An 11,673-nucleotide genomic window follows, 5' to 3' on the forward strand; every position below is an offset into this window, starting at 1 on the left:
AAAATAGATTTTACAAAAAAAATAATTAAGATTAGGTTGGAGGAAAGTGGGGAGGGAGGGGGGGCGCCCCGGGGAGGGGTTAAATTATTTTTTTTTGGAAAAACAGATTTTTTAAAATGGGTTGGAACCATTTTACCTAAACCACATTTGCCCATATTCTATTTGGGTGGATTCAATCCACTGGATTGTAATCCAAACCACTTTTGGTCAACCCATATTCAATCTATCCAAATCTGATCCAATCCAACCTTTTGTCACCCCTAACCTCGGCTATTCCACTTGGTATCTGCTATCTACCACTAATACAAGTACTAGCTAACTCATCTGGTCAAACCTTTGCCCAATTAAGCTTTTACCTAAAGAAGAATATGAGAGAATGGTTCCAAAAAACAAAACCTACAACCTCTATTGTTCTATTCTTACTCTATCTATAGGCACAACATCCCTCTTACAACACAGCTCAAAATAAGTTCATGAGACCAAGTAATACAACAAAAATAACTGCTTTAGCAAAAGATTATCGTTTTCTGAAAATACATCATAAAAAGGAAAATGACTCACAAGATCACAAGTATTATGGAAACAAAATTTAACAACACTTCAGAAAATACATAGAATGCAACTCTTACAGGTTATTAGTCACATGGGTGTCTTCATCTGAGTATTTGAACCTCCGTTGCTATTGCAGGCATAGTAACTTCTAAAAAAAGAGATAAACTAGGCTCTTAACGTAGATTTCTGCCTCAACATATGGAGCAAAGTTAGTAACCTCTAGATATTTGATCGAGTCATTCTATGGATTATATTTCCCCAAACGTGATTCAATTTCAAGCAAAATGTCACCATTTGACAAAAAAGGGGCAAACCCTACAAACATGGTATAAGTTCATTATGAGACTTGATAGTAAACAACTTTGTCCTAGATTCTTCAACTCCATACTCCGTCATAACCCAAATATCTGCACCCTGCATGTAATTAAATGACCATAATCATTAAAGTTAAAATTGCAGCGCTTTTCTATCTCTACACATTTCTCATCACACAAATCAATAGAAGAAATGTTCATGCCCATTTCAATCCAATGAAGTTTCCCTTACACAAGCTTACCCCGAAAATGGAAAAAAAATCTATCTTTAAAGTCTGTTAATACGCCTCCCATAAACTCCTTAGACAAAATATCTGGACCTCAACACGACATAGACGCATATTTTTGTAAACAGGGCAAACTCCCACTACGTTGTAATCATCTTGAAGCACATCAACGCAAAACTAAATCTGCTATCCCCAGGTTCCTCCACTTGATATCCACCACATCGATTAAGTCTATAACTAGGCAACTTGCTATACTTTCTAATTGACGGATTCCATATAAACAAGTAATGCAATTTGTTACATAGGCAACAAAAAATCAATCTGTTTACCGAACCCACAAGCCAAGGATAGTCTTTGGAAATTTTACCTGGATAATCCAAGTTAATTACCTCCTTTACAGAATGGTGAAGTAAATCACTACACATAACTAGCCAACATAAATAGCAACCTTAAACATAACTCCTTGTTACTAGCACAAAATAAGAGATGCGTCTTCACAAATTTAGGGATAGAGATTAAGGAAAGCCAAGATTTCGACACAGACCTGAATTGTAAAAGGGATTTCACCGGAAGCCTTAACAAGATTTCAGTGATGAGTTCTGCAGGAAGCTTAGGCATTGACAAAACTAAATCTTTGCTTGAAATGGACTGAATTTCCATGGGTTTGCTCCGTTTTGGGAGGCTTCGTCTTCTTTGGATTCCATTTGGGTTTTGCAGAAATGGGAAATCTTTGAGGTTTTGATAGGGAGATTACTATATGAAAAGCCCTAAAGTTTGTCTTTTTTATTTTCCCTCTTACAACAGAGCTGGTTTTAGTTTTTATATTTTAATACTATATAAATGATATTTTCACTGGTAATTTATATTTTAAAATCGTTATATCTCGAGTGTTGGTTATATTTCGTTATCTTAAACAACTTATGTCTTATAAGGTATAAATATTTTTTCAAAATATGATGCCAGGATTCAAAGCACCATAGTACGTGTTCTAGTTAAAGGAAGGAGATATGGGTGCTCCAATTATTTTTGGAGTTCTGTCGTGTGTCTCAAAAGTTTTACAAGTCATTATTGCGAAACATTATCTTTTTAGAAGTATACTATGTCGTAATAATGATGTTAATGGTCGTACCACAATTCATATTTTATCCGTGGTGAACGTCCTTACTCCTTATGAATTTTACAATGAATACTTAACTTCGTTTTATTTTAAAATTTTAAAATATAAAAGAATAAAAATTAATTTATTTGAAGGACAACTTATGCAATTAAATAGGATGTTTGGAAATTTCATAATCTTTACTTGGATTTTGGATTTTCAATCCAAAATATATAAATTAGGTTTTAGTTTGGCTTTTGTTTTTTTTAATCACAAAATTATTTCATTGAAAAAGTTACAATAGAGTTTGAACTCTCACCTTATGATTATTATTCTAGCTATGTTTGAATATACAATATAAAATTAAAATTTGAATAACTAATTTGAGATCGCAATTTGAGATTATGTGATCTCGAATTTTAAATTCTCCCCAAAACATCATTTCAATTTTTAAAATATAGAACTTATCTCATAAATTTATATAGCTAATATTATTATTTATTGACCATAGAATTTAATAAAATTATGCATATTTAAATATTTGTTATTTGTAATTTCTTTATTGTAAAGTTTATCAGCACATTTATTGAGTGGCAAGGAACAAAGTAGTCATCTTTGTCCAAGTTTGCAATGGTGCTTCCACAGTCTCTGTTGCTATAGCTGCCTACTGCCACCACTCACACACTGCCACCAAAATACCCAAATGACAACTCTCTCCTACACCTTCCCTAGCACCACCACCAGCAGCAGCACTAGGAGGTTCTTGATTACTAGCAATGGGTCTTCTTGCCGGCGGCGCCCCAATATTTCCACTGAAGACCAACCCTGCTCCTCTTCAGGTCATCCCCAATAACCCCTTTCTCTGTGTGTGTGCGCAGTGTGAAGATTTATAATGCTTAATTGATATTATGGGTTGTTACAATATCTTGAAATTAGGGTGATGACTAAAAAAGTGAAAAGATCAAGACTTTGTAAAGATATTGCATCTGTGTGAGGTGGAGTGTTAATTTTTTTTTTAAAAAAAAGGGGTTCATATTGGTGGTTAAGGCTTGGGCACCTCCTACCTTTGAGGTAGTTTAGATAGGCCTAAAACTTAATTTTACATGGTATCAGTACCAGGTTCATCCCGTGTGAGCTTTCGGTTCTCGCTCTCGAGGGGCCTAAGCGTGAAGGAGGGTGTATGGTTTTGCGATTGAGTTAGGTCCGGATGACAATATCTTTACGGACTTGATAACTTAACGGTTGATTCAAGCTTGTTAAATGTAAATATTAAGTTATGTAGGGAGTGGAAGTATGCATTTTACTTAAAAATGTTTTGAAGTTGTGTACAAATTCAGCTTGAACTCACATTTGTTTCCAATTTTCAGCTTTATGGTTCAATATCATGGTGTGTGTGTGTGTGTGAAGATGTATAAAGCTTAGTTTCTATTATGTGTTGTTATAAAATCTTGATATTAGGGGGATGGTTAAAGAACTGTAAAGATCAAGACTTGATAACTTAATGGACTATTCAATCTTGTTAAATGTGAATATTTAGTTGAGTAGGGAGTGAAAATGTACACTTAACTTAATTCTGATTTTTAAGCTATGGTTTGGGTGTGTAGAGATTCAGCTTCTACTCACATTTGTTCCCAATTTTCAGATTTATAGATATCATGGTATGCGTGTGTGTGAAGACGTATGCTTAGTTGCTATTATGTGTTGTTACAAAATTAGGGTGATGGTTAAAGAACTAAAAAGATCAAGACTTGATATCATAATGGGTGATTCAAGCTTGTTATATGTAAATATTAGTGAGGTAGGTAGTGAAAGTGTACATTTACTTAATTATGTTTTGAAGTTTGTTTTTTGGGTGAGTAGAGATTCAGCTCCAACTCACATTTGTTCCCGATTTTTATTGTTTCACATGGTATGAAAACCAGACTTTCCCTAATATTGGTCTATAAAGCTGAAAATGTTTGTGCTTACTGTTATGCACTGTCACGTTAAGCAGTGCATTGGCAATGTTTCTAGCCATTGTTGACAATGGTAAAAACTGACTTCTGGTTCTCGAGTTTCACAGGTTGCTTACAGTAGGCACCCTTTCAGTTCTCCCTGTAACATAATCTTATCAGTTCTCTTTGGAAATGACATTTATAACTTTTTCTACCTTTTACATGTGGAAATGCACACTTGCAGCACCAAAATGATACTGTTATCCTGTTCGCGTTAATTAAATTTTGAGAGTTGATGTCTTAACGTTCAATGTTTTCATTATGATGCCTTTGTTCTTTCGGTCGTGTATCATGAAATCTGAATTAAAATGGCAAAATGCAGTCTGTTATCAAGGGGCAGTGCAGTCTTATGGTCTGCAGAAGCAACGAGTACAATTAAATAGCATATCAAAGGCTATGAGAATGAGAAGACTTGATTCAGTTGTAAGACAAAAGAAAGGAGCAATTAGATGTAACATTGAACTTCAGGACTTCATAGGTGGAGATCTCATTAAACCTGATTTGGGTCAATGGTTATCAGATGTGGAAGAACACAAAGCTATAGCAATTTACTCTCCTCATGAAGGGGGCTACGAAGGACGCTACCTTACACGTCTTAAGTACCAGGGATATCATTTCTTGGACCTTTCGGCTCGTGGCCTCGGTGACCCTGAAACCACTCTTACCAAATTCCACCCTGTCTGCCCTGTAAGTTTAGCAGTTCGCATACGATATACTTATTCTCAAACACTAACTTGCAGTGTCTAATTGACTCTCATTTGCAAATTTTGATGTTGCAGGCTCATGTTGGTAAGCAACCAATAGCTAGATGGTATTTTCCTCCAGAAGTTGATTATAGGCTTTCTTTACTTCCTCCGGATGCTAAAGGATTAGTGGTTTGGATAATAGAAGCCAAGGTTAAATCCACCCCTTTAAGTGTACATCATCTAATTAGTCCGTCAGCAGTATTTTGACTAGATCTTTGTTAACTGTTTGACATAAACTGTTCAGGTCTTATCAAAGGCAGAGCTGCAGTTTCTTGCTTTACTCCCGACACTTCGTCCTAATGTGAGGGTCATTGCAGAGTGTGGTAACTGGTAAGATTTTCCTCTTCATCTTCCTTTTTCTTGTTTATCAATCAACTCTCTTGTAAATAAGGAAACTTTGAGATCTTGTCGTTGTGGTTAAAACAACATTGTATGCAAAAGCTACCTGGATTTACTTCAGTTTAGCCTTCTGTGGTCAATGCTACATACTTTATCATCATTCTTAGGTTGTAGATGCAAGAGTCAGGACAAGTACTTTTAAAGATAGCATCTTTTGGTTTTCTTTTTTTTCATCTTTTTAGAATTGCCGAAGGTCAATCGTAAACAACCTCTCTACTTTTGAGGTTGGGCTAAGGTATACATACACTCAACCCTCCCCATACCCCAATTTGTGGGACTACACTAAGTATGTTCTTGTTGTTCATCTTTTTGAGAATTGAATTCCCTTATTTTTCTATTCAAGAGGTGCGCACTCATGTTAATTTTTGAATATATGTTCATTACATAACTATTTTATTTACATCCCCTTGAGCTGCGGCCCTTTCCTACACCTTGCGTGGACACAAGATCCTTCGTCCACCGGGCTGCCATATCCTTTACTTTTACATGACTATTCTATTCATGGCATGTACAGGAGAAAGTTCATGTGGAAGCCACTCAAGGAAATTGCAGGTTTATCTCAGTCATAGGGAAAGAATATAAGTTCACATTATTGGAACTTGACACTGTAAAATAGGCATTTACTTAAGAGCTACTTGTTCTTGTGAATTATTTGTATGCTTCAATGTTTTACAATGTACATCAATGTATATGAATTTAGCAAAATTATGCCATCTACTTTAATTATACGCATCGACTTCAATCAAATCATGTTTGACATTTTACAACTTATTGACTATTGAAAAACCTATGTGTATTCCGATCGATTATTTAACACTAAATAGTCTGTCTTCTAAGACCATTTTTAGGGGTTCTTCAACATTCTTGATTCTTTAAAACTCATAAAACATAAATGGCTCGAAGAAATTACTTTTAAGACAAAATATATCGCTTAAATAACACCCATATCCAACATGATTAATATGAATACAAGAGATCTTTATTGAATCTTAAGAAATTGAAAAACATAATAAAATCAGTTCTGATGAGTCTTGTAAATGTTTCTTGTTCCATAATTAGTTGGTGGATTTCGTTGACACACACATTGATGGCTTGTCAAGTCACATGTGGGTTCTGCTTCTATGCATTTCATAATCTTAGCACAATCGGCATCGCTAGTACATTCTCCTTGCACATGGCTTCCTTGTCCTACGAACATAGATAACATTGTTGAACAAGTCAGTGACGTATGTCAGATTTTTCATAAGCAGCATTAACATTTGAAAAAGTGAACAAACAACTGAATTATCATAATTTCCTTGTCCTACCAACATGGTCAACATTGTTGAACAAGTTAGTAACGTACACAAGATTTTTCATAAAAAACATCAACAATTGAAAAAGTGAACAAATGAAAGATTTGCCATAATTTTCTTGTTCAAGCCTACCAAAATCGATGACCTTGTCGAACAAGTCAGTGATGTGCACAAGATTTTTTATAAACAACATCAACATTTGAAAAAATGAACAAACGAAATTTAGTCTAGAGTATAAGTTGCAATAAATAAGAAAATTGCTTACCAAACAACATAAGCAAAACAGAGACCAAGAAAACCTTAAGGAATGTTGCCTTCTCCATTTTCTCTTCCAAATTTTGTGGTGACACAAGAGTAATTAACTATATATGTGATTAGTATGATTGATTTTAATTGTCAATCTTAGCAATGTATTTATAGGTAAACAAAGGCATCTGGTTGAGGGAGAAATTGTAAAAATATTAAATAAGCTAAATTTGGTAAATAAGCTAAATTTGAATTTGACCAAATCAAATATTATTTATGCCTTCTAGCTAATTAAGGAAATTATATTAAAGCTTGAGTAAGGTAACACAATCTTACTTGCAGGACTACTAAGGAAAGTAAGCAACTTAATTTCCTTTTGATGTTTGACAAGTAATTTAAAATCAATGCAAATAAACTTTTAAAAAACTCAAAATAGGCTCGTATATTGGGTTAATACTCAAGTCAGTATTGAATTTTCACATAGAGCAGTAATAATCTCTCATATTTGCAATGTTGGTGCATTTTTGATCCACCAAAAAACTTTATCTATTTTTTATGTTGATTTTGTCCACAATTTTATGTAGAGCCGTCAAAATGGGCTTAGCCCAAGGGGCCTACCCAACCCAATCCGTTATTGGGGTAGGGTTAGAATAGGATTTTTCAAGCCCATTTAAATCTAGGGCTTACAAGCCCGATCCATATAAGCATTTGGCCCTCGAGGTTTGATCGGGGTCAGACGGGATCGAGTTGGTCCATGGGCTAAAACTATTTAATTAAGGGTAAGTTACAACGATCTCTCTAGTGTATAAGCTAATTACTTAAAAAAGACACGCTATGTTGTAATATTACAAATCTTATCAGATTTTGGTACATTCAGATACATGTATCTCGGAATACATAGACTTAAATTAGGTTAATTTGCTTTAGATCACTCTATCTCTGTGAATTCAAATGTATCTAATATACATAGATAACCCTTGCCTCCCTTTATCTCACTCGCCACTTTTTTATCTCACTCGCGTAGTTGGATGCATCACACTAAATACATATATCTAGTGTCTTAGATACATGCGATTGTTATTGAAACAAACACCATTATTTGTCTTATTTAATTTGAAATCTTCTCATCTTTTTATTGTTATAATATTTTAAGTTTGGAAGGAAAGAAAAAAGGGCTAGCCCGCCCAAGCCTACGACCCTTCTAGGTTTGGGTTGGGTTGGGTTAGGCAATTTCAAGACCTTCCAAATGAAGGACCGCCCAGCCCTAATCCCTCCTATTCCCTGGCACAGAAGGCTTGGCCCAGGTAGAGCTATGAAATGTTATATCATCTTTTTATATATTTAATATAAATAATAAATCCACATGACAGCGGGTGATGAAAAGAGCACCTTGTTTTGTTTGGTAGAAATACTATTGCGGCTAAACTTAGAATACTTTGATATATGACGTTGCAAGAAAAGAAAAATTTGTACTAATACACGTGAAAACCACTTGATGAACCGCTTAATTTTAGCTGCAATTATATTTCTACTAAACAAAACAAGTTATTAATCTTTTCATGTCTCTCACATTGAGTTATTATTTTCAATAAATATATGAAAAGACCATTGAACGTTCTACACATAAATTGTGGATAAAATGAATACTGAAAAAATAGAATTTATGGAAAGACCGAAAGTGAACAAATATTACAAACATGAGAGATTATTACTGCTCCATGTGAAAACTCAGGTAATTTTAAGTCTTAGCCAAAGATAATTTTTTAAAGAACGAGACTTTCATAACTGTATAAGACATGCTATTACAAAAAAAATAGATATATTTTCATATTTACCAAACATGGCACTCAAAATGATTTCTTCCAACTATCATATGACATAAGGGCAAAAAGATCTTCTTTCTCCCTACCTTTTAGTTATGTGTATGGAATAGATCAACAGGTCTGAATTAACTTGAAAAAATACAAAAAGAGAAAAGACATAAAGTGACACATTAAGTTGTTTTGAATTTTTAAAAAGACACTTTAACTATACCCCCTAAACAATTCCAATAATATATTACTATATCATTTTTCAATCAATACCAGATTTTAAATAGCAAGATTAAGGTAACACTATCTTTTCTTGCACGACTACTTAGGAAAGTGAGTAACTTAACTTCAGTTTGATGTTTGACAAGTAATTTAAAGTCAATGAAAACAAATTCGAAAAAACTCAAAATAATCTTTTATCTTTGGGATAATACTCAAGTCATCCTTGAGTTTTCACATGAAGCAGTAATAGTCCCTCATGTTTGCAATATTGATGCACTTTTGATCTTCCTGCAAATTTTGTCAATTTTTTAATGTTAATTTTATTCATAATTTTGTGTATGGGATGTTCAATCGTCTTTTTATATATTTGATAGAAAAAATAAATCAATGTGATAGAAGGTGTGAAGAAGAGCACATTGTTTTGTTCGGTAGAAATACTATTGCAGATAAGAACACTTTGACATATGACGTTGTAAGAAAAGAAAAAAGTATACTATTACACGTGCAAACGACGTGATGACCTCTCGATTTTAGATGCAATAATATTTTTACCAAACAAAATAAGGTGTCCATCTTTCACCTTCTCTCACATGGAGTTATTGTTTTTACAAAGTATATGAAAAGACGATTGAACATTTCATACATAAATTGTGGTGAAATCCATGTTGAAAAATAGACAAAAGTTTGCGGGAGGACCAAAAGTGAACTAAAAACATGAGGGACTATTTCAAGAGGCAGACCCACCTTTGATGAAGTGAGTGCACAGACACCTGTTAACTTCAGAAAAATTGACATATATATTTTACATGTATATACCTAAATGAAGATAAAATATTTACTTGTGCACACCTAATCACAGAAGTTGATGTGGTGCATCGGTCTGATACTTGACTTTCCGCATTTTCGCTAGCAAGGCTTGTCCTTGGTTCCATTTGTGTTAAGTATTTTTTTTTCCGGCATAATACATAAATATGATCCTTAATTTTGGGTGTGTACAAGTAGACACTTAAACTTATATAAAACTGAGCAAATAAAATTAAAAGACAAAAACAAAACTAAGAATAAATATAGGAAAGTGACATTGCTCGACATAATGCTTAATTAGCATAGCTCTAGAGATGGGTAAAGAACCGGCTCAACTTGTATCGAAAAACAAAATCCGCTTGAATCGATTCGATTTAAGTTAAATCTCTGCTCCACCTATCTTAATCCAGTCTCGGCTCAATTGGCTCGATTTAATAAATAATATTCATTTAATAGTTTCAATTATTAAGTATATTAGAAATTCAACTTAAAGTACAATTATTTCATAATTCGGTTTGGATTTATTTTTTATAACAGTAAATATCAAAATCAAACCAAATATAAAAATGCATTCATTAATTCAAGTTAATCTAGTTTTCAATTTTACTAAAATCATATCAAAACTTCCCTCAGGTCCATTTAGAAGTTATTCAAATTATTTGAGATTCTCTAAAACCCATAAACATAATGGGCTTGAAAAAATTCATAAAAAATAAAGTATAAATTTTAGGAATCGCATAGTTTAAAGAATAAATGACATTCGATATCTTTTTTTTTTTTAATTTATAAAATTTCTTAAAATTGTTGACATCCGGATACATCATATTTGATATATTATATAACTAGTTCTTTTGAGATTAAAAAGGAAATTAGATATAAAATAAAACATCATTTTCCAAATCATGCAAATCAAATTGATGTGAATTTTTTCCAAATTATAACAGCTTCAAACAATTTAAATTTTCTTTCTCTCAAATCTCTCCTAAATCGTAACAGATTCAAAAAAAAGTCGTCAATTATATATAGTTATGTATCATATAAAAAAAAACTATGAATATGATACACACTAATTTGGTTATAAAACAGTGTTGCAGATATTGAACAACATGTGATACATTATGTTATATACACAACAAAGTTATGTGTCATGTACTAGTTATGAATATGATACAAACTGATTTTGTTATAAAACATAAGTGTTTATGTATAAACAATAATATTGGATAGCGTCTACAAATACATAGCCTTCTAGTTGAATATGGTTACGTGTATGTATTTGGTAGTAAAAGATAACAAAATTTGTAAAAGTTGTGTATCTAATACATAACTATGAACATAATATATTGTTATGTATCAAAATTAATATTTCAAAATGATATATTGTACATGATAAAATTGTAATGTATCATTAAGGTGAAAAGAACGAATTATACATTAATTTTAAAAATCAAAATAAACTAGATACATTTAAAGTTCTGCTGAAAGCAACCAAAAAAAAACCAACAATTTGATCTTCTAAAAGAAAATAAATAATGGTGAAGAAATTCATCCACACTTTGTCCTTTGCTCTATATCAACTATACAGGTTTTTTTCACTCTCAACCATGGTGTCACCCATGGATCTCGACCCAAAATCCTTACCGGGCCACCACCAACTCTTGATAAAATTTTAATAAATCATAATGTTGAAATAAAACATTAATTTAAGAAACAAATACAACTAATACATTAAAAAACTAAAACTAAATGTATCAAAAAAGATAAACAGCAAAAAGAAAGGAAAAATATCAACGATCTGATATGCTTAAAATAAATAAATGATAAAAGAAATTCTTCTACACTTTCTCTTTTGCTTTGTATTAATTTTCATATTTTTTTTCACTTTCAACAATGACGTCACCCATGAATCTCGACTCTAAGCCCTTAACGGAGACACCGACAACTCAACCTCCCTCCCCCCCCCCCCC

The 11,673-nt window shown here is 32.8% G+C and overlaps 1 protein-coding gene across 1 annotated transcript; it reads left to right on the top strand.

Moving 5' to 3' along the window:
- The first annotated feature begins 2,755 nt into the window (after positions 1–2,755).
- LOC107030514 (NAD(P)H-quinone oxidoreductase subunit N, chloroplastic) lies at positions 2,756–6,056 on the top strand. Its single transcript, XM_015231787.2, has 5 exons — positions 2,756–3,028; positions 4,506–4,870; positions 4,963–5,079; positions 5,174–5,259; positions 5,843–6,056. The coding sequence occupies exons 1-5, from the start codon at positions 2,893–2,895 to the stop codon at positions 5,895–5,897; spliced, it is 759 nt and encodes a 252-aa protein (XP_015087273.1). The 5' UTR covers positions 2,756–2,892; the 3' UTR covers positions 5,898–6,056.
- The last annotated feature ends 5,617 nt before the right edge of the window (positions 6,057–11,673 follow it).

The sequence above is a fragment of the Solanum pennellii genome, chromosome 9, assembly GCF_001406875.1.
Source record: "Solanum pennellii chromosome 9, SPENNV200".
Classification (NCBI taxonomy): domain Eukaryota; kingdom Viridiplantae; phylum Streptophyta; class Magnoliopsida; order Solanales; family Solanaceae; genus Solanum; species Solanum pennellii.

What these genes read in the sequence shown, in the direction of transcription:
- LOC107030514 (XM_015231787.2), top strand. Translation starts at nt 2,893, where the DNA reads ATGACAACTCTCTCCTACACCTTCCCTAGCACCACCACCAGCAGCAGC. An exon ending in CCAACCCTGCTCCTCTTCAG is followed by an intron (nt 3,029 to 4,505) that starts GTCATCCCCAAT and finishes GGCAAAATGCAG; the next exon opens with TCTGTTATCAAGGGGCAGTG. An exon ending in AATTCCACCCTGTCTGCCCT is followed by an intron (nt 4,871 to 4,962) that starts GTAAGTTTAGCA and finishes TTGATGTTGCAG; the next exon opens with GCTCATGTTGGTAAGCAACC.